Source organism: Apiotrichum porosum, assembly GCF_003942205.1.
Source record: "Apiotrichum porosum strain DSM 27194 chromosome Unknown scaffold_7, whole genome shotgun sequence".
NCBI classification, from domain to species: domain Eukaryota; kingdom Fungi; phylum Basidiomycota; class Tremellomycetes; order Trichosporonales; family Trichosporonaceae; genus Apiotrichum; species Apiotrichum porosum.
The window spans coordinates 982,130-1,002,536 of NW_021167114.1; the positions used below are offsets into that span (position 1 = coordinate 982,130).

Sequence of the window (20,407 nt, forward strand, 5' to 3'; positions counted from 1 at the left end):
CTGCCAGACACAGGATGAGTGGACTGGATGATGGCAGGCGACCGCGCCAGGCGCGTCATTCTCCCACGGTGTGGCATGGGGACGGCGACCAGCGACGGAAGCAAAATCCATGCGACCGTAATTCATTTCCTCCACTCTCCCACGAATGTTGTATTAAATGGCACTATTACTAATCTCACATTACCTTCTCCCCATGGCCCTCTAATTATTCTTAATTGGGAGCAACGGGCGGGCGACGGCCGTGCCGGCTCGGAGCATACCCGACGGTTGGACGACGGCGAGTGCCGAGTTGATCGTTGCAAGTGCCGGGCGGTTGACAGACCTCTCTTGTGCGCGCCAAGCAGTGCGTTTTGGTAGTGCGTGGAGACACGACGCGGCACCCGTATACAGGCGAGTTGGAGCTCCGGCGCGGGGGGGGGAGCGCGCAAGGGGAGAAAAGCGACATGGCCCACAAACCAAACCGCGGCGCCCAACTGGTGATGACGGCGGCGCTGTTTGCAGTGGGGGAGGCTATTGTACATCAGTCTTGCCCATATCCCTCTCTTCTTCATCAACTCACTCTTTCCATCGTCTCTCTCGCTCGCCAGCTGCCCGTTTAGAGTCGTCGCGACTGCTGTTGCCCCCTCGTCTCCAGCCCTTGTGCTTTTGTCTTCGGCAAACGTGTGCATCGTTCCAGCCGAACGTCACCGCAGAGACACCGACCCACCCAGAGCCGCTCAACCCCACGCCAACCCCCGCCCACCTTCCCCTCAGTCCCCGCCTCACCGGCTCACCGGCACACACATCTTCCGGCGCCATGCCCGTCCGTTCACTTCGTCCGGTTGTCAATATATCGCTCGCGTCTCGTCTTACCCGCCCATCAACATCTTCTATCGCCATCTCTGCAAGTGCAAGCGCGGCAAGGATGGTCTCCTCGTCGGCTCCCCGCCCACAAAAGACATTCGCAAACCAGGACAAGCTCCCGCGTCTGCCCATTCCCGACCTCGACAAGTCACTCGACCGTTACGTCCGCAGCCTCATCCCCCTCATTGAGCAAAAGGTGAGCTACAGAGCAAGCACAGCAGAAGCTTTCCCCCATTACCAAAAGCTGCGGTCCGGCTGACAGAACACCAGTATGGCAAGGACCACGTCACCCAGGAGCTCGAGAAGCGCAAGCTGTTCGCCAAGGACTTTGCCTCCAAGCAAGGACTCGGGCCCGTGCTGCAGGAGCGCTTGAGGGACCTCGACCACGTTTCACCCAACAGCTGGCTCGACGACACACTGTGGCTCGCTCTGGCTTACCACACCTGGCGTGCACCCCTCATTGTCAACTCGAACTGGTGGCTCTTGTTCAAGAACGACCCGGGAAACCCAGACCCGCCCTGCGCTCCCGGCGCCACGAACGACACTCCAGTCCCTCTCGTGGCCGACCCCAAGAACACCCTCGCTGCTGGCCAGCAAGGTGGTGGTGAGGAGTGGATCCGCTCGCACACCGACCGCAAGGACTACTACTACCAGGACAACTTTGACGATGTCGTCAAGCCCACCTGGGTTACCGACTGGCAGGTCCGCCGTGCCTCATGGCTCGTTCACCGCTTTGCCCAGTTCCGCACTCGTGTGGCTCGTGAGGAGGAACCCGCGGCCGTGACCCGCGCCGGACCGTCGTGCATGCACCAGTACAAACTGCTGTTCAACATTTCGCGTATCCCTCTGCCCCACTCGGACTCGTTCTCGGTCCAGGACAACCATGCGCCCCACGTGACCGTCATGATCGACGATTTCATCTACTCGGTCGATGTGTTTGCTCCTCGCAAGGGCGACGAGCCTGCCGAGCCTCTGCCCCCAGCCGAGATTGAGCGTCTTCTCCAGGCTGCTGTTGCCGATGCCAAGGCGCGCAAGGACGGAGGCGAAAAGCCCGCCCTTGTCGGTATCCTCACTGCCGACGAGCGTGACACCTGGACGCTCAACCGCGAGCGTGTTCTGCTGCACTCGCCCAAAAACCGCGAGACCTTCAACGCCATTGACCGCTCCCTCATTGCCCTTTGCCTGGACACGTACACCATGCCCACGCTTCCGACCCAGGACCCCCTGCGCCAGGCGCCCGTCGACGCCCAGATGCGCAACGCCCAGGCCGGCATCTTTGGCGGCCGTAACCGCTGGTTCGACAAGGCGCTTACCGTCATTGTGGAGAACAACGGTCGTGCCGCTGTCATGGGCGAGCACTCTCCCGTTGACGCGCTCATCCCTTCGTTTGTCGTCGACTCTGCCCTCGAGGTCCCCGTTGACAACTCTGCCTACCCCTCGACCAAGGGTGCGGCCCCTGCCCTTGGTGACGGATTCAAGCGCGAGGACTTTGAGATTGACCAGGTGACCGTCGACGAAATTACGGCCTGCACCCAGCGCAACAAGGCCATTGTTGCCGACTCGGACGCCGCCACTCTGTGGTGGGCCGAGTACGCCACCGACTGGATGAAGAAGGTCGCCAAGCAGGCACCCGACGCGTACATCCAGCAGGTCCTGCAGCTCGCATGGTTCCGCGACCAGGGCTACGCTTCGGCCACCTACGAGACTGCGTCCACCCGCCAGTTCAAGCACGGCCGCACCGACGTTATCCGCACCTTGTCCCCCGAGTCGCGCGAGTTTGTCAAGAGCATGGACAACGCGGCTCTGGACGACAAGGCGCGCTACGACCTGCTCACCAAGGCATGCAACACGCACAGCGCGTTGACCAAGTCGAGCTCCAACGGCGACGGCTTCGACCGCCACCTGATGGGCCTCAAGGTCCAGCTGCGCCCTGGAGAGTCCCACCCCATCTTCGAGGACGACCTGTACGCCAAGTCGCAAGAGTGGAAGCTGTCCACGTCGGGCCTTTCGTCGGGTCTTCAGTTCTATGCGACTGGCTTTGGCGCTGCCTGGCCTGATGGGTACGGCATCAACTACATGGCGGGTCCCAAGCTTATCAAGTTTGGTCTCGAGAGCAAGGTCTCGTGCGACACCACGTCGACTGAGCGTTTCAAGCACCGCATTGCCCAGGCGTTCCGTGACCTGCGTCGCGTGTGCGAAGCCCAGCCCCCGACAGAGCAGGCCAAGCTCTAAGAGCCGGGAGGCCGGTGGTGCCAAGCTGGTAATAAAGAGGAGAGGGGGAGGGGGCAGGGAATTCCTTCGCCAAGGATTCTGTGGACGTTTCTGCGGAGGTTGTATGCATAGCATTGGAAGTGATGGCGGCAAGAGCTGTGCGTTCATAGGAATAAAAGTTATGCAGATGGTAGATACAACGGGAAGAAACAGGCGGAAAAGAAAGAGTTACAAGACGCGAGTGAGAGACGAGTACGATCTGATGTCAGCTGAGGACCAGGAGGCGAAGAGCTCACGAAATGATGAGGACCACGACCTGGATCATACCCCACATGAACGGCACCCAACTGTCGTTGTCAGTCCAACGTCGCCCAACCCCACCGCCTCGCCACAGCTCCACCACTCACGTCGACATGCTGAACCCCGCAGCCGAATACACCGCCGCGAGCGCAAACCCCACCACTGTGCCGCTCACGAGCGCGACAGACGTCGCTATAAACCCCATCACGAGCGGGATAAACGCAATGAGCCACATGGGCGGGCGTTTACGCGACGCGTACTTGCTCATCTTGCGCCGCGCCCGCCGAGGCAGCGGCAGACCCGCGAGCGCCGCGTCGCCGAGACTCGTCGCCCGTGCCGACCCTGCTGCCGCGCCCGTGCTGCCCCCGGCTGTACCGGTTTCTGTCATGCCCGCATTGGGCTTCCTGCTGAACAGCGTCCGGGAGAGGAGGAGGTTGAAGGACGCGAGGGCTGCGACGGCCCAGAACGTGCCGAGGAGGAGGATGAGGGTCCAGTAGAATGTAAACCGCCAGATGGCTGGAGGATGGAGGTCGTGTCAGCCAAAAGCGGTGCGCGTGGGTGGGGAGAGTGAGAGACATACCGTAGGCATCATGCAGAAAGTATCCACTCTGCTGGATCGTGGATGCAACGGAGGGGACGTACAGCGACGGAAAGGCCGGGACGATGTAGCCGACTGGCGCGTTGCTGCTCTGTTGCGTGTGTGGTGAGTACAGATGATGGATGGACAGCAGACGAAGCCACCCACGTTTGTGTTGTCCGGGTCGAATGCCGACTGAACCTGACCCATGGCCGGCAAGACACGGGCTGCGAGTCGTCGTCGATGGTGGTCGAGTTGACGGCGACAACGACAGTAGTGACGAGAGCCCATTACAACACGCCTCTGGCCCGCGTTTGCCACCGGGCAGAGATCGGGACGGGAGCAAAATGTTTGTGTTCGCCGTCGTCTTTTGCCCATCTAGTGGTTGTGGATACGACTTCCACTCCCGCACATTCTCGTCTCCACCACCTCCATTTCACCCCACTCGCCATGTCGGTCCCCTGGACAGTAAGCGCGACGTCGCTTGTGCGCGACATCCTCTCGAAGAACCGATACATGAAGAACCCACAGATCTGGCAGGCCGCCACCTTTGGTGAGCGTCCTATTCTCCAGGCCAAGACTGCCCTTGACCTGAACGGCCGTATTCGCATGAAGAAGGTGTCCAACATCCGTGAGGGCAGGCGCCAGTGGGTGCCCCCACCCGTCAAGCCTCTTCCCGAGCATCCGTTCCAGTCAATGAGGTGAGTGTTGAGCAATCTCCAAAACTCTTGTTCAACAACGATCAAGTTCCGGTCAAGAGTCAACACATGTCTGACTTGTGGCAGGTTCTTCAAGTCGCACGTCTTGCGTTCGCTCGAGGCGCAACAGCTCATCCATCTGGCCGTTGTCCGTGTTCCTATCTCCACCAAGCAGGGTCTGCTCGACGCCGAAAAGGCCGCTGCGCGCAAGTTTCGTCGTATGTGTCTCGAGGCCGACCGTGCCAAGCTTCCGCGTCCCACTGCCCCCCCTCCCCCCGCAACGACCGTGAAGGACTTTGTCTGGACCCTTGGCCCGGCGCCAACAGAAGAGGACATGCGAGAGGGCCGCGTCAACTATGCGCCGATGGACGAGCCTATGACGCTAGAGGAAGCAGCTGCCAAGTGTGACGACGCCGCATGGAGCTACGCCGAGCGCCTCGAGGCACATTACCATAAGGCCCGTCTGGTTGAAGAGGCCAACATTGTCGAACGCAAGGCTATCCGCGCTGCTTATTACAAGGAGATGCGCGTGGAGGCGAAGCGCCAGCGCGACGAGGATATCGCCGCCGGCCGCGGACCCTTGCTCCGCCAGGAGGCGCGTCGTGCGGCCGCCATTGAGGCGGTCAGCCAGTATGCCCAGGCCACTGGCGAGGACGTCAGCGACTGGTACGAGGAGATTGCAAAGGCCAACTTTGGCGATGAGTTGCCCCAGAGTATCCCCTCAACGCGTCCCAGCCAGTCCAAGCGCGTCGACGGTCGCGTCCGCCTCACGCCCGTTCCCGCCGTCAAGGCTGTCAAGAAATACGCAGGTGCAAAGCAATTCTAAGCGCTGCGAGTTGCAACCCAGCGATCAGACGTCGACGATGAGCCCTCTGCTGCCGACTGCGACAACCTTTGATGGCGCCACGAAAGGTGCCAACCCCCATCACACCCAACGATCCTACAACCCGGCAACCATCCGGCCACAACCCTTGACTTTCTCCTCAATACTACTGTACCGAGCCTGGATGGGCACTGCCCTGCGGGTGCCATGTTATTACACTATGCATTGTCTCTCTACTCCTGTGCCGTCCTGCCTGACCTACTGACCACCTCCGCGCGCTCGCCTCCCTACTTGTCCTCGGTGGTCCCCTTGGTCGTGGCCTTGGCCTTTGCGCCTCCAGCCCCAGCCTTGGCCTCACGCCGCTTCTTGAGCGCCTCCATACGCTTCTTGAGCGCGCTGACACGCGAGTCGGCATCCTCCCTGCGGGAGTTTTCGGTCAGCTACCTAATATACGCGTCTGTAGACATGTTAGCGGAGAACTCACTGTGCACGCTCCTCGGCATCCAGTCGGGCCATGATCTCCTCCCTCTCCTCCCTCTCCAGACGCGCGCGCTTCTCCGCCTCTGTCTCGGGCTCCGCCTCGGGCTCCTCGTCAGCCGCACTTTCCCCAGCTGGGGCGGCGGACACCAGCTGCGGGGCGGCAGAGTACGACGCCACGCCGTCGCCGACGTCCTTGTACGTCTGGCGGCGGCGCGTCGGCGCCGCAGCTGTAGCAGCTGGTGCGGCGGAAGCGGGCGCGGCATTGTCGCCGTCGCCGTCGTCCAATGACGCGAGGAAATCGTCCAGCTCGGCATCGCCAGTGGGCTGCGGCGCAGGAGGCGGGGTGGGGACTGATGGCCCGGCATCGGCAGACTCTGGCCGGCTGCCCGCATCAAAGAAGCCAGCAGGGAGCGCCGGTGCCGCACCGCCGTCGTCTGACCCGTCGTCGTCGTCGCTGTCTACGGGCGCCGCGGACGTCTTGGACCGTTTAGCGGCGCTGGCAGTGTCGGCGGCGGCCTCGGCCTTGCGCTTGGCCTTGTCGAGCTTTGCCGCTTGCTCCTTTTCGCGCGCGACGGACTGGCGGTGTTGTTTGGTGAGGAGGTGGGCGTCCCACTGCTTTACTGGGAGGGGGCAAAGTGTCAGCTGAGGTGAACATCGCGCAGCTGAGAAGCAGATAGCCAGAGGGCCGGAGTGCTGGCCAGATGGAGAGCGGAGGAGTGTACTCTGGTACTCACCTGACACGGCGCACACGCTGCACCGAAGCACACCCGCGGCGCTGTAGCTAGCGTACGGGTGCTCGATACGCGCTGCGGCCTTTTTGGCGCGGAGGAGCGATTTGGCGTCCATCGCGAGTGGTGTTTGGTAAGGAAGAATGAATTGGAGGATGCAAGAAGATGGATGTTTTGAGGATCTTGGCGAAGTAGCCGAACCTAACACGGGCGTGGCCGTTCAAACGGCGGAAATGTTGACCCAAGGGCGTCATCGCCATCGTAGTCGTCATTGCCCATTCCTCCACGACGACCGACGCACCATGCTCCTTCTCCAACCGCTCGCTCTGCTCCTCGCAGCAGTCGCGCCGCTCGTGTCGGTCGTGTGCGCCGACACTGAGATCCGCAACTTTGCCCTCCCGCTCGTCGACGGGCGCCAAATGACGATCCAGCAGATGCCAGACATGACGTGAGTGCCAGCGCGGACCACGAGCCCTCTGCCTCTTCTCCTGACCAACAAACCCTTTCCAGCCTCAAGCCCAACACGCCAACGACGCTCACCCTCTCGTCGTCCCGCCCCCACATCCGCATCGCGCTCCTCGCCGAGCCCCGGGGCAGCTGGACGACGCGCGTGTCGTGGCCCGCGTCCACGCCCACGCGCTTCGAAATGGACATTCAACCGGGAACGGCGGGCGCGCCCGCCGTGCTGTTCTTGAAGGCCAGCCCGCTCAGCCCGCGTATAGACCACACGAGGGTGCTGGGATACCTCGGCCGCATTGTCGGGCTGGATGTGGGGACGGGCAGTGGCCACCTGGCGGACCCGTCGTCGTTCAGCACGACGTTTACCGTCGTCCTTGAGCCGCTGATGTTTGGGGTCCTGCCCCGGACCGCTATCCCTGCGGTTATCGCCATCCTCATTCTCTGCGTGAGCGTCTGGTTCTTCAAGCCGTTCTTGATCAAAGGGTTTGAGAGCGTCATTCGCCGCGTCGACGCCGAAGAGGCCGAGAACACGGCCACGGACGCGGGCACGGGCACGGCAGAGGCCAAGGACAAGACCAAGGACGAGTGAGCGCCACAGCGCCTAAATACATGTACTTTTATTGTGTCTGTCTGTATGAACTGCTCCTAGTCTCTCTGTATTGCTACTGCTACTGCTACTGCTACTATCGTCTCGTGTCTCTGCAAACTATATGCGCTCTTGGCTACACCACTACACTCAGAGGACCACCGCCTCCTCGACGCCTTCCACGTCCATTGCCTCGTCCTCTGGAATCGCCTGTGCCGAGCCCTTGGCTCCCTTGACTCCCTTGACCGCTGCCACAGTGCCACTCCCACTCCCACTCCCACTCGCGCTGCCATTCGCCATCGGTGCTGTGCGCGAGTTTGTGGCCGACGAGGCGACTCCACCCGGGGCGCCCTGCATCGCAAGGCGTAACGCAGTGGCATGCGCCTCGCGCGCCGCAATGATCGGCCAGAACTCTTCCTCGTCACTGAGCGAGAACTGTATTGTCAGCTTTGAAGACACGTTGAAGGATGGTCAACTGACCTCTGTCTTGTTCTCCACCGGTGGCGGGATGGGCATTCCAAATGGGGTGGCACTACTCAACCGCGACGACTCGCGCGTCTTCTCGCGCGCGATACGGGGCCGCCGGCTGCCGGGGGCACGCGGTGCGGCTGCGTCCACTTTGGCCTTGGCAGCGAGCGCTTCGAGGATGGCCGACTCGCGTTTCTGGGCAGCTTCAATGAGGCACGGCACGCCAGACGGTGTCGAGGGCGCGACGTAGCGCGGCCGTTTGGGCGACGGTGTGGGTGCTGCTGGTGGGAGAGCCGCTGGTGCGGACGGTGCAGGTGCAGGCTGTGAGATTGGAACGACTGGTGCCACTGGGGTGGCAGGTGCAGCAGCTTGAGGACCCGGTGTCGGGTTTGAGGGCACGCGAATAAGCTTACCAAGCTTGGGGTCAAACTTGAGGATCGAGGTGGGCAGAGCGCGGGGAGCGGCAGCGTTGGCCTTTGGTAATGGCTTGGGCGGCGCTACGACTGCTGCCTTGAGTGTAGCCTTTGGCTGTGGCGGTGGAGAAATGGGAATTGGATCAGGCGAGCTTAACGTGCTCTCGCTCGTCGTGGAAACGGTTGTCGACTCTCGTGGTCGCTTGCGTTTGGGCAAGAGGACCCTCAGCGACTGGCGGCGAGAGGCAGGTTCGCGGGACGCTGTGGGTTCGGGGTTGGGAAGCGACATGCGCGTCCGCTTGGGGTGGTATGTGTCCTCGCGTTGCGGTGGAGGAGACAGGGAGCTGGCAGAAGGCGATGGAGCGCGGCTTTGGTTCTGGCTCTGGTTCTGGCTCTGACCGACGGGTTGGTGTCTGCGCGGGTTAGCCTGCGACGGAGAGCACGGTGAACACGCACTTTTTGGACTCGTTGGGCAGCAGCTGGTCATATCTCCCCAGCACCTCCTGGCCTTCACGGATGAGCCAACGACGCAGCCAGTCGGCGCCACCTTCGAGCTCGAGTTTCCGGCGTCCTCGAGCCCACCTGCCATTATCTGCGCGGGCTAGAATAGCTTGCACGACGCTGGCCCACTGCGGGCCGGGCAGGTTACGCAGCAGCTCGATGCGCGCCCGCATCTTGTACCGCTCGAATTGGAGCTTTTCGCGTTCACGGATGCGCTGGCGGCGCTCAAACGCCTCAAACTTGCGGTGAAGCTGCTCGTAGTAGTTGTCCGACATGTCCTCGACGAGCTGAACAATGTCAGTTTTACCGTTCTCAAAGAAAAAAACGGACCTCTGCGCCAATAACACCCCTACGTAGCCTTTTGCTTGGGCTGTGTCCAGGTGCTCGCATCTCCTCGCGCGCCTCCATCTGGTCGTCTTCTCCTGGGCGCACCATGACCCACGAGGGCGTCTCGATACGCGTCGGCGGTACAGCGGCGGGTTGTGGGCGCGACGATGGTCCAGCGATGGGCACAGGAGCCGGCGTTCCTTCGAGCTTGGGCTCGAGCTTGACCTCGAGGTCCATCTTGAGCTCGGCTTGCGCCTGAGCGGACGTCTTGAGGTTGGTCGGCGCGTCGACGAGGTACGGTACGGGTGTGACAAGCGATAAGGGGAGAGTGGTGAGCACGAGACCTAGGTTGTCGGGCGGGTTGGTGTCCACGTCGCCTGGAGAGAGTCAGCACAAGACAAGACAAAGGTGTAGTTGGGACGAGGTGTCGAGCACGGCTGAGGCTCGCATCGAGCGCAGCCGACTCGCCCACCCTCCGTCTCCTCGCGCAAGGACTCACCCCACCGCTCAAGCCAATCGACGACCATCTCCTCCAACTCGCGTATCCCCTCTGCACCGCCAACGCGACGAATACGCGCAGGCAACACACGCCGCTCACCACCTCCACCCGCGCTCGTCCTGGGAGTCGCTTTGCCCTTTCCCCTCGTCTCGCGAGGGGGACCGGCCGTGAGGGCGGGCGAAGGGGCGGCGGAAGTAGACGGCGTCAGTGTAAGTGGGCTGCTGGTCGTTGGGGAGGGGATCGAGATGGAGAGAGCCGAGGGACCGGGGACGGCCATGGAGGAAGGTAGAGGTACCGGGTGTGTGATTGTCGCCGGTGTTGTTCCGCTCGTGTTGACGACGGGTGATGACGGGCCCAGTGATGCTGCCGCCGCCGACGGGCCATGATTCAATGTCGGCCTTGGAGACGCCGCCCCGACCACAAATGTCGAGGGTATGCCGCGCGCAGACCGGCGCCGCGCGAGAGTCGCGTTCCCGCCGGCACTCGACGACTCGGCGTCATCGGTCGCCTGTGCGTGGGTCCCGCGGCCGCCAGAGCTGGCATCGGCACTGGGCCCGGCGACGTCTGTGCCTGCCCGCGCGACGGCCCTAGGCGAGGCGCGGACGGACATGGTTGCGGGGAATGCGTGGTGCTGGGATGTGAAGGAGGGGAGGGTTGGAACGAGGACGATGAATGGGACGCGATTTACCAAATGGCGCAGAGGGCCGTCCGGAGTTTGTTTCGGATATGAAACACCCAAGCTGTACCCACAGTCCCACACAACAACATTGTCCCACGATCAAACTATGCATCATACTGTTCGGCAAGGGGATCACAAAGGGGAAGGGTTCACGCATTCACATTTCACATTTTTCACGTTCAAACGGCTAGAAGCGAGACAGAAAGCTCGCTACAGGATACAACGTGTGTAGTTGGCTACATGGGCTGCTCGTCCTTGGGTTCTTTGGGTTCGTTGGTGTCCGTCTCCGGAGCAATGTCGGCGCCCAGGTCAAACACAGGTTGGGCTGTGGGTGGCGCAGAGGCAACCTGGGACGACGACGACGATGACATGGACAGTGGCGTCGACTTGAACATGGGGGTGCGGCGGCCGGATGCTGCGGCCGCAGGTGCGGCTACAGCAGCGGCAGCGGCGGGGCTGATTCCAGACGGCGGGGTCCCAGTACGCTGGGGCGTGGGGCGAACAATCCCCGTGGTGCTCGAGGCGCGGAGCAGACCAGGCGGGGCAGAACCCGTGGCTGCGAGGCGACGGCGACCACGCTCAATCATGACCGCCTCGGCAAGGAGGTTGGTCGACGAAGCCGGGTTCGAGAGGGAGCCCTCGCCGGAACCCGAGTTGAGGCGGGGAGGAATGGTCGTGGGCACAGTGTCGATGGTGACCGACTTATCGGCCCCAGTTGAAATGGGTGTGGGGCTTATAGCCGCATCAGTTTCCTCGTTCTTGAGCGTAGGGACAGGCGAGGTCGAGCGCTTGATGGGGAGAGTCTTTTCAGGGAGCTCGCCGCGGGGACGGCCAGGTTGCGAGCGCGACTTGGTAATGTTAAACCTGGGCATCTTGGGAATCGCAGTCATGACGCGCTTAGTGGCCGACGGGGCAACAGCTGGCTGTTCAACGTCAACATCGCCCGTGGGCGGGAGAGGCGTAGCAGCAGCCGTAGCGAGCGCCGCGGCCTTTTCGCGTTCAAGAGCGGCCTTGCGAGCGGCGAGAGCAGCTTCACGGGGAACAAACTGCGAGGCAGCCGAAGGGGGGCCACCTTCCTTGTCGTACTCGTCGTAAATCTCTTCGCCGATGAGCTCCTCGAGCACGTCCTCGAGGGTGATGATACCAAATGGAGCGCCCTCGAGACCATCAAAGAACTGCTCCAGGTGCTTGTTGGAGAGCTCGGCATCGGCGGGGACGTTCTGTTCGTTGTCGTTGAGCTTGGCGGCACTGAGGAGTGTCGACTTCTTCTTCTCTTCCGTCTCAGCCTTGACCTTTTCAGCAGCAGTGGGTTCCGTGGGCGACGAGTTGGCAGTGCTGACAGACTTGCGGCGCTGGAAGACGCGGCGGTGGTTCTTCTTCTTGCCAAGCTCGACGTCGCTGTCGCTGTCCGAGTCTGTGCTACCCGAGTCGCTGCCGCTGCTCGACTTGTGGCCAATGGTGTGGACGTGGCGCATAAACTTTGACTTGAGACCGCCGGCGGCGGCAGTCATGACGGACTCGGCGTCTTCAACATCGGGAGGAGGGCGAGCACGGCGCGAGACAATGGCCATGTGCGAACGGCCCTCCTGGAAAGCGTTGAGCATGTTGGTCAGAGGCTCGTTCCAGGGGACACTGGGAATGGCGTTGATGGGGATGGTTGCCAGGGGCGTGGCGTCCTCGGGGTCGAGAAGGACACAGCTCTTGACGAGCATGCTGCCCATAATCTTCTTGACCAGCTTGGTCTTGTTGGGGCCCACCGTAGGCTTGGTGAGGTCAATGTCGGGCACTTCAACCATCTGGTAGACAGGGATACGTGAATGACCGGAGCGGACGACACGGCCAAGAGTCTCGTAGTCGAGCTTGGCGTCGATGGGGAGCATGAACACGTCGTCAATGGGCGTCATGGCGTCCTTGACAGTCTTGGTACCGAGGTCGAGTGCGCCCTGGGCCATGGTGATTGTGTCATTGTCGAGATCACCACCACCCTCACCGCTAGCGGCGTGCATCTTGATGAGCTCACGAAGCTCCGCACGGCGGTAGATGATACCATGGTGGGCGCCGAGAATCCATTCCAAAAACTTGGCAATGGGCCATCCGAGAGGGAAGAAGAACCAGATGAGCACGCGCACAACGGGCGCCATCTTGGCACCGATAAGGAGACCGTGTCTGGAACAGACGGACTGGGGAATAATCTCGCTGAGAATGGTCAGTGTCGTTGGCAAAGTAGAAGTGGGTGCACTAGACTCACGCAAAGATGACAACAAGAGCAGTCGAGATCACTACGGCGACGATACCGCCACCGAGAACGCCATCGGTGATGACGGGGAGTGCCTCGTTGACAATCATGTTGCCGAGAACCAGGGTCGTGAGGAGCAGGTGCGAGTTGGCACTAAGCACACAGGGTTAGTTATAGGTGGTGGATGGGTCTGATTCTTCTCTTTTGCACTCACCGAACGGGAAGAATCTTGCGAGCGTACTCCTGCTGGGCGGGTGTACCCGAGATACTGAGCACATGGAGCTGGGTGGGGTCGACCGAGAAGTAGCTGGATTGTCAGTACGGTTTGTGTGGAGTGGCTGCGACGTACCCCAGTGTGAGACCGGCAAACATGCCCGAGAGAGCGACGAGGACGGGGATCATGACTGCCTCGACGATATGCTCGGTGCTGGCGCCACGCTTGGCCATGTGGCTCGACCTGGTGGCAGGGACGAGCTCATAGCCAAACGCGCTAGCAGTGGTGGCGAACAGCCAGCCAGCAGCGCCCTTTACGAGGTTGAAGATGGGTGTGGGGCGATCACGGTCGTGTGCACGGGCCCCGCCACCGTAAACAGGCATGTACGTGTCGGGTGGCGACGTGAAGGGATCGTCGAGGCGTGCATGCTGCGCGGTGGCGACAGGGAGGGTGGCGAATACGATGAGTGCCAGCAGTGGGGCGAGAGCCAGTGCGGTGGTGCGTGTGGAGCGGAGGGTTGCTCTGGCGCGCGTGGAGGGGCCGGTAGCGCGGACGCGTTGGGTTGCGTCGTCTACGGCCCGCGAGGGGGGGTTGTGGAGTTCATTTGAAGGTTGGGGTGTACGACTGAACGGTCGTATATCGGGGGGATTGGGATCGCTGGTATCTTCGACGGTGGCCATGTGAGTGTTGTGGATGTGGCGAGGGAGGTGTAAGAGAGAGAGAAAAAGAGAGAGTAAGAAGGAGCAAGAGACGGAGGAATGGCACAAGCTGTGGCTCTTATTTGAGTCGTGTGCGCTACCGGGAGCCGTGCAGGCCGTGGCCGTCACCAGATCACCAAAACGGTACAAACGCTGCTGTTCGCTCTTGGCACACCCTCCATGCCTCCATGACGGCAACCCAAACATAGAATTGCCAAGAGCAACCCCCACGCACGAGGCAGCCCGCAGCACCAATAGAATCACGTGGAAGGTACAAAGGCATTCTGTAATCTGATTTCAATTAACATTTACAAATCGTCTCCCTCCCTGATCGCTCCCCCCCTCTCTCCCTGGCTGCTCCGCTTTGCGCAGTAAAAGACCTTTTGCCACAGGTAGCCGTCGCAAGCGAGCTAAAGCGGGGGCCAAGCAAACAGCTGCTTGTAGCTTGTGGCCTGCATGGCCTGGGCTCGCTCGCAGATCGCAGATGGCCGAGAGGCCTGCCAAGCCTGTCTGCCCTTGAACATCGCCGCCCCCTCTCGCCACCAACCCGCACCGCACAGCGAACTGTGCTCATGACGTCCATGGTACCATGGTCCCATGAAACATGACGCAGCAGCACAAATACCAAATTCTTGATGGCCGGTGTCATCTACATCACCGATCTCTGATCCGATCTCGGACACGCTCGGCCGTCATCGCGTCACGTCGCTGTAGTCCCCCCCCCTGAGGCGACATGGCCACACGACCTCGTCTGACAGCTGACACAGAGTAGTCTCACGTGAGCCTGGTGCCACGGCCACGATGCTCAGAGGTAAAGACACATGAGCGATGTCTGGAGCAACACAGTGTACACAGTAGTTCTGGCAGACAACGGTCAGAATAACACAAACACCCTGGAGTAATCACCAGGGGACCGGCCTTCAATAGTTAACCCGGCCACGAACTAGGCAGCGCTTGTTGCCATCATTTCGGTATGCAAGGTAGCCAGTGATACAAGGAGCCGGTGTGTCCTTATGGCCTTCCACTGCATGATCGGTGACTGCCTTGGCAGGGGACACGCCGGTACACTCGTCACTTTGCCGCCTGATAACCGCTCCCGGTCCGACACCGCGAACCACCAGGTTCGTTTGCTGCGCAACAACTCCTCCCTGCTCGTCTTCGCGATGCTCCTTCCTGTTGTTCCTCGTGACGGACGCCACCTCACCCACATACCCACCACTTCCTCTCACCACCAAAAGAGACGATCCCGGCCCGAATCGAACGGACAACCTTGAGGAAGCAACACCATCGTTCTCGGAACAACAACGAGGGTGGAAGATGTATCCCAGAAATTGGAATCTCACGCGCTACCATTACGCCACGGGATCGCACGTTGTTGTTCGCGCGGTTCAGAGGATGGTGCGTGTGAAGAGATCATGGGGATTGAGGCGGTGGCTGTGGAGAAAATGGGGGGGAAACGTGAGGATTGGGGAGAGAAGGTGCCACTTCCGTGACTCTCGTGGTGAAGGGTGTGGCGTTTGTGACCATGTTGGTTTTTTGCTTGGCTTGCAGTAAGCACAGTCCCAGTTCTCAATAGCACGAGGTAGGTGTGTATTGGCTGTATCCCAGTAAAGGTGTAGGAGCCATTGTAGTGGTTGAACCCGCGTGGCAGATCAGAACCGTTGTTGCGCGTGTGTATGGCTGATGGGATTTTTCCCATATTTTTAACTGCTCGTCTCCACAACAGCCTCCTCATGCCTTAAAAGGCCAGAAATGAACACACACCCGCATGCTCGTCTTCTTGCAGCACGGAAGAGCAACAACATCGCCGCCTTCTTAGTTCAGTGGTTAGAATTTTTCACTAGTATTCGTGGTCTCTTGACTCGTACTACGATGAAAGGGTCACCCGTTCAATTCGGGTAGAAGGCATGGAGCAAGCTGCGATATGTGGCTATGGCTCTCCTTTTGCTGGCGGGTCGCCTGTGGGAGGTGGGAGGAAAGACGCCGCGGGCAGAGAGGCCAGAGCGATGCCAAGTGCTGTTTTTTTTTTTGCAGGAAATGAATCAAAGTAGTGGGTGGGCCACACACGACCTTTGTGCTCAGTGCAATGCAATACAGTACATCTATCCTCCCTCCCCAGGTCTCCTACATCTAGTCCCAGCCCGAGTTACCCTTCTGTCCCGTGATGTGGTCCGCGCTGTTCTTCCACTTGTGTCCCTTTGCGTTTCCGAGCTTGGTCCTGCTGCCCGAGTGCTTGGCAGCGCCACGCCTCTGCCTCTGGAGGTCGCCGGCCACAATATTCTTGAGCTCGGCCCGCTCGTCGACGGCACCGAGCTTGGCGACCTGCATCCTCAGGGGACGGGGCTTGGGCTGGCGCACGTATTGGGTGTAGTCCGAGGGAGCGGGGCCGTCAGAGTTGGCCGAAGACGAGGATTCAGACGACGAAGAGTAATAGTCCTCGTCGTCGGACACGGTCGGGAGCGGGTCCTCGGGGTTGCCGTCGTTGCCCAGAGCCTGGTGCAGGCGGACGGCGGCGAGGCGGGCCGCTGCGGCCGCAGCCTCCGCCTCGGGGTCGAGCGGTGCTGGTGCCTCCTTCTCGGCCTCCTCGTCCTCCTCCTCCTCCTCGTCAGAGTCCTCTTCAGAGTCCTCGTCTTCGCTCTCCTCGTCGTTGTCCGAACGGTCACCGTCGGGAATAACACCGACCTGCTCCATGTACTGCGGTGCGTTAGTACGGGAGGGAACACCTAACGCTGCAAGTGTGTACTCACGTCCATGAGCTGCTTCTCCATCGCGCGGTTGAAGCCACTCGCCTCGACCTCGAGGTCCAGCCTCAAGCGCTTCGCGGGAGCCGATGAGCTCTCCGCCTCAGACTCGGCGTCGACGTCGTCGGTAACCTCCGAAGCCTCCGCCTCCGCCTCAGCCTCGTCCTCGGAAACCTCCTCGCCCGCCGCACGCCTCTCTGCCTTCTCGGCAGCGCGCTTGGCAGCGGCCTTCTTGGCCTTTTCGGCGCGCTCAATCTGCTCGTACTCGGCCTCCTCGTCCAGGACGTCCTGCCACACGGGCCAGACCAGGCCCTCAAAGCGGAATCGCTTGAGGAAGAAGCGGCGGATACAGTTGACGTCGCGGTTGAAGAAGCTGGGGCGTCAGCTATCGGAGTCTTAGGCCAGCTGTACTCACAACTCAGCATTCTCGTGGCGCGTCGACACCATCTGCGGGAAGTCGAGCACGATGGGCTCGTACGACTTGCGCTTGATCATGATGTTGAACTCGTTAAAGTCGCCGTGGATGAGACCGGCACGGGCGAAACGCATGATCAGCTCCATGAGCTGGCCGTACAGCTCGGCGGGGTCGGGGACGGACATGACGGCGCGCAGATTGTCGGCGTCAATGAGCGACATGACGATGCAGTGGCGCGCCTGGTCAATGGGTGTGGGCACGGGGAAGTCGTTGTCGTACAGGACCTTCATGTACGCAAACTCCTTCTGGGCGGAGAGGCGCGACATGTACATCCACGACGCCGACGAGCGCTTGCCGAGATAGTCGCGCTTCGACTTGATAGCACGGAAGGAGATACGACCGAGACTGCGTCATGTCAGCTTGGTTTGCAGGAGAAGCTACCTAGCTGGGGCTTGGAGGCTTGGGGTTCCCGGTCACAGTGTTACTGGGGCAGCTGGCAACCAAGCCACGGTAATCAAAGCCGCTGCCCTCACACGACCACGCCCCACGCCACCCACACCTGCTACTCACCGATGCAGCTTCAAAATCCTCTTCTCGCCCTCATCGTCCCTCACGAGGTAGATATCACTCTCCTTTCCGACGCCGACCTTCTTGCCGACCTGGGCCACACTCGACGGCTTGCGCTTGGCAAACGTCCTCAGCGCGAGGTAATCCAGTCCACCGTAGGTCAGGCGGTATCCGTCGTAGCTGGCGTTCTGGACACGCGCGATCAAGTTGCGCTTGGCGAGCTGACCACAGAGCTTGTTGACCTGTCCGCCGCGGATACCGGACAGCTCGGCGATGAGCGGCGACGGGACGACTTCGTGGTTCTTCGAGCCCATCTCGGTCTGTGGAGAGCGTCAGGAGCATGTCACAGCTGGGAGCTCGCCGGTGCGCCCCCCAAAAAGAAAAGTGCAAGAGTCTCAGGCGTACGCACGGCTGTAAGCACACGGAACTCATCGGGGGTAATGTACCGCAAGTCGGTAGCGTCGAGCCTCATGGTGGTGTATGTGTTGGGTAGGTGAGTCCCGTTGCCAGTTTGAACTTTCTCAGCGCCAGGTGGCGACGGAGGAAATGACGGAAATCTTGCGTTACGTAAAACAACGTGCGGCGGAACCTAATTTTTGGCCGCGAGAAACACACTATACCCCCGACAATGCGATTGGTGGTCAAAGTTGCCCGCCGATACTTGGTTCTCCGAGTTTCAAATCACTGGCGTTTCCATCTCCTCTCGTACACCCGTTCTCCAGAAATGCTCGCGAGTCGTCGGCTCAAAAGCGTGGCAGTGGGACCCTCGAGTTTGCGTTTGCGCCATTCATCCCATTCCCCGATTGCATCAAAGGCTGAAGGCGGAGGGGCCTGGGAGAAGGTAGCTAGCTAGCTAACTGGGCGATGAGTAAGGCGCTCATGCCACACCCTCACTGACAACTGGCCACTAGATCTTTTTCACTGCGATCAGCAATTAGCACCACACCTACCCCATTGGGGATGAATACCCAGAGTTTGTCTGATGAGTAAGACTGGTTCGACATCATTTTCTAATACGGAGTGCATTTCGTATTAATGAGGTCGGAGTCACATGTGGCTCGTTTCATGAACTGGGACTGAGTCTCGAACGGAAGGGCTCTGCTTCCCATGTCACCGATTTGCAACACATAGATACAATACTGGTGTCACGTACATATCGGTTGACGACCTCTCTTATAAGCCAGGCTCAATCGCTCATCCTCACGGTGCCTCGGACATCACCTTGTTTCTCTTCTCCCGCCTCATCGTCGACACGTCCGTTATCCGAAGTTTCCCCAACTCCCTACACGTCCTACTGGTCTGAGGAGAGAGGGGCGGCCTCAGAGTCAGACACGACGCCGCTCTCAGGAGGAGGACTGAGAGCAGCGAGACGGAGGTTAAACTGAACCAAGATCTCTGGGTCTGGCTCGAGTGGCTGGCGTCAGTTACCTTTGCAGCTAGCAGAACCTACACCAACAACCCGGTTTGGTTCCCACATGTCAATGATGGGCCCAGTAAGGAATTGAGAGTGGCGCAGAGAGAAAGCTCAACTTGGGTTTGCGCGTGCATAGTTCTTGGCATTAGTGAACTGGGTCAACTGGAGGAACGCACCTGACGCAGTCTCTGCACGTGGGGCTGAGCGTTGGAGCTGGCTCCTGGGAGTTGGTACCAAATGCGGACTTGTGTTCGGCCAATGTGATCGCTGGTGTACACGAGAGGGGCCTTGTCGTTCAAGAACTCTAGGATGGCTGTGTGAGGTTTCTCCAGATCTTGAAGTCGTTCGGGCATGTGACCAATGGTGGGCGCATGCGCTGTCAGAACGTACTCTCCCTGATAAGTCAGACACAGACTTGGCATATAAATGTTTTGATGGGACTCACCATGGAGTAAGGAAGACAGAGCTGACTGCCGCTTGTTGTCGACACCGATTCGTTGAGAGAGGAGAGCAGCCAGATTGCCTGAATAGTTTCAGCGTTGAAGATGGCTTTTCTCATCATTTTCATTCTTATTTGTTCCTTTTCGTATTTCAACTCACTTCCATTGGGCGGTGAGCCGCCTGTGCTCGTTCTTTCTCTTCTTGCCATCGCTGGCAGGTGACCATGTGGCCAACAAGCTTGCGCAGACTAAAGAGGACACCAGTGGGCTGGTGACGCGCTTCCTCCTTACTCGCAAGCAGTGGGAGCACATCGAAAAATGACGAATTCTGCTGAAGGAGTGGAACAAGGTCAGATTCGGCCTGTGAACTGATCAGCGGGACCAGCTACGTGAGCTCGCGAGCAAAACGGACTGTAAAGTGACGCCAGTGCTGGCATCTAGTCGACCCATAGCTGAAATTGGCCCACACCTGACGCTTTGTAACGACGGCGTGGAATTTGATGTTGCGTTCGCCGCAGTATTCTTGAAGCACGCTGCCGAGTACCACGCTGCCGTCCAGTGTGATGTTGCTGGCCATTGCGTGGGAAACAAGTTTGTCTTCAATAGCAGCTTGCTGGGACAGGGTGGGTGTAGTGTGACTACTCATGAGCTGGTATCTGGTGGGGAGAGTGAGGGAATAGTCGAAGGCAGGTAGAACAAGTGGTACATGTGGGGACCGGGTTGGGTGTACATTGGAGGTACCCGGATCCCAAGACGCTGAGACCCTAGGCTCAACGTGTCACATCCTGGGGTCAGTTCTCGTCGTACGCCCAGTTCCCCTTCCCGAGTTCCCAATGACGTATAGACGTAGGTGAATGTCATACTGCATGGAAGAATGACATCCAGTATGTATGTGTCTTCGGGTATAACACTCGTAACTGGCGATTTTCCTTCTCATGCTATGCTATAGTCGCTATATTTGTTCCCAATGACGCATAGACGTAGCCGGATGACATACCATATGTGTCCTCCCAGAAGCCCCCCATGCCTACTGTCCTTCTAAGCTATGCTACACGCTCGCTACACTGTTCCCAATGACGTACAGACCTAC

The 20,407-nt window shown here is 60.1% G+C and overlaps 9 protein-coding genes and 2 non-coding genes across 11 annotated transcripts; 4 read left to right on the forward strand and 7 right to left on the reverse strand.

Annotated features, from left to right (window-relative positions):
- Window positions 1–904: 904 nt before the first annotated feature.
- Window positions 905–3,075, forward strand: EHS24_008682 (uncharacterized protein; the record flags this gene model as incomplete). Its single annotated transcript, XM_028623990.1, has 2 exons — window positions 905–1,039; window positions 1,114–3,075. 2 exons carry the CDS (start codon window positions 905–907, stop codon window positions 3,073–3,075), a joined length of 2,097 nt encoding a protein of 698 aa, XP_028475964.1.
- A 207-nt stretch (window positions 3,076–3,282) lies between these two features.
- On the reverse strand, window positions 3,283–4,141 carry EHS24_008683 (uncharacterized protein; the record flags this gene model as incomplete). The annotated part of the gene is made up of 5 exons (XM_028623991.1): window positions 3,283–3,313; window positions 3,351–3,401; window positions 3,462–3,870; window positions 3,935–4,043; window positions 4,100–4,141. 5 exons carry the CDS (start codon window positions 4,139–4,141, stop codon window positions 3,283–3,285), a joined length of 642 nt encoding a protein of 213 aa, XP_028475965.1.
- Window positions 4,142–4,381: 240 nt separating this feature from the next.
- Window positions 4,382–5,455, forward strand: EHS24_008684 (uncharacterized protein; the record flags this gene model as incomplete). The annotated part of the gene is made up of 2 exons (XM_028623992.1): window positions 4,382–4,632; window positions 4,717–5,455. 2 exons carry the CDS (start codon window positions 4,382–4,384, stop codon window positions 5,453–5,455), a joined length of 990 nt encoding a protein of 329 aa, XP_028475966.1.
- Window positions 5,456–5,739: 284 nt separating this feature from the next.
- EHS24_008685 (uncharacterized protein) lies at window positions 5,740–6,778 on the reverse strand (the record flags this gene model as incomplete). Its single annotated transcript, XM_028623993.1, has 3 exons — window positions 5,740–5,872; window positions 5,937–6,552; window positions 6,667–6,778. 3 exons carry the CDS (start codon window positions 6,776–6,778, stop codon window positions 5,740–5,742), a joined length of 861 nt encoding a protein of 286 aa, XP_028475967.1.
- A 184-nt stretch (window positions 6,779–6,962) lies between these two features.
- Window positions 6,963–7,708, forward strand: EHS24_008686 (uncharacterized protein; the record flags this gene model as incomplete). The annotated part of the gene is made up of 2 exons (XM_028623994.1): window positions 6,963–7,108; window positions 7,171–7,708. 2 exons carry the CDS (start codon window positions 6,963–6,965, stop codon window positions 7,706–7,708), a joined length of 684 nt encoding a protein of 227 aa, XP_028475968.1.
- A 147-nt stretch (window positions 7,709–7,855) lies between these two features.
- EHS24_008687 (uncharacterized protein) lies at window positions 7,856–10,523 on the reverse strand (the record flags this gene model as incomplete). The annotated part of the gene is made up of 5 exons (XM_028623995.1): window positions 7,856–8,140; window positions 8,186–8,999; window positions 9,043–9,374; window positions 9,418–9,791; window positions 9,914–10,523. 5 exons carry the CDS (start codon window positions 10,521–10,523, stop codon window positions 7,856–7,858), a joined length of 2,415 nt encoding a protein of 804 aa, XP_028475969.1.
- A 305-nt stretch (window positions 10,524–10,828) lies between these two features.
- On the reverse strand, window positions 10,829–13,722 carry EHS24_008688 (uncharacterized protein; the record flags this gene model as incomplete). The annotated part of the gene is made up of 4 exons (XM_028623996.1): window positions 10,829–12,788; window positions 12,841–12,981; window positions 13,043–13,135; window positions 13,178–13,722. The coding sequence occupies 4 exons, from the start codon at window positions 13,720–13,722 to the stop codon at window positions 10,829–10,831; spliced, it is 2,739 nt and encodes a 912-aa protein (XP_028475970.1).
- A 1,259-nt stretch (window positions 13,723–14,981) lies between these two features.
- On the reverse strand, window positions 14,982–15,107 carry EHS24_008689. The gene has a single exon. It is a non-coding gene; the product is annotated as a tRNA-Trp (tRNA).
- Window positions 15,108–15,549: 442 nt separating this feature from the next.
- EHS24_008690 lies at window positions 15,550–15,648 on the forward strand. Its single transcript has one exon. It is a non-coding gene; the product is annotated as a tRNA-Thr (tRNA).
- A 222-nt stretch (window positions 15,649–15,870) lies between these two features.
- On the reverse strand, window positions 15,871–17,935 carry EHS24_008691 (uncharacterized protein; the record flags this gene model as incomplete). The annotated part of the gene is made up of 5 exons (XM_028623997.1): window positions 15,871–16,434; window positions 16,488–16,854; window positions 16,897–17,301; window positions 17,467–17,783; window positions 17,873–17,935. 5 exons carry the CDS (start codon window positions 17,933–17,935, stop codon window positions 15,871–15,873), a joined length of 1,716 nt encoding a protein of 571 aa, XP_028475971.1.
- Window positions 17,936–18,754: 819 nt separating this feature from the next.
- Window positions 18,755–19,963, reverse strand: EHS24_008692 (uncharacterized protein; the record flags this gene model as incomplete). The annotated part of the gene is made up of 5 exons (XM_028623998.1): window positions 18,755–18,877; window positions 19,054–19,272; window positions 19,323–19,400; window positions 19,478–19,678; window positions 19,730–19,963. 5 exons carry the CDS (start codon window positions 19,961–19,963, stop codon window positions 18,755–18,757), a joined length of 855 nt encoding a protein of 284 aa, XP_028475972.1.
- Window positions 19,964–20,407: the final 444 nt, after the last annotated feature.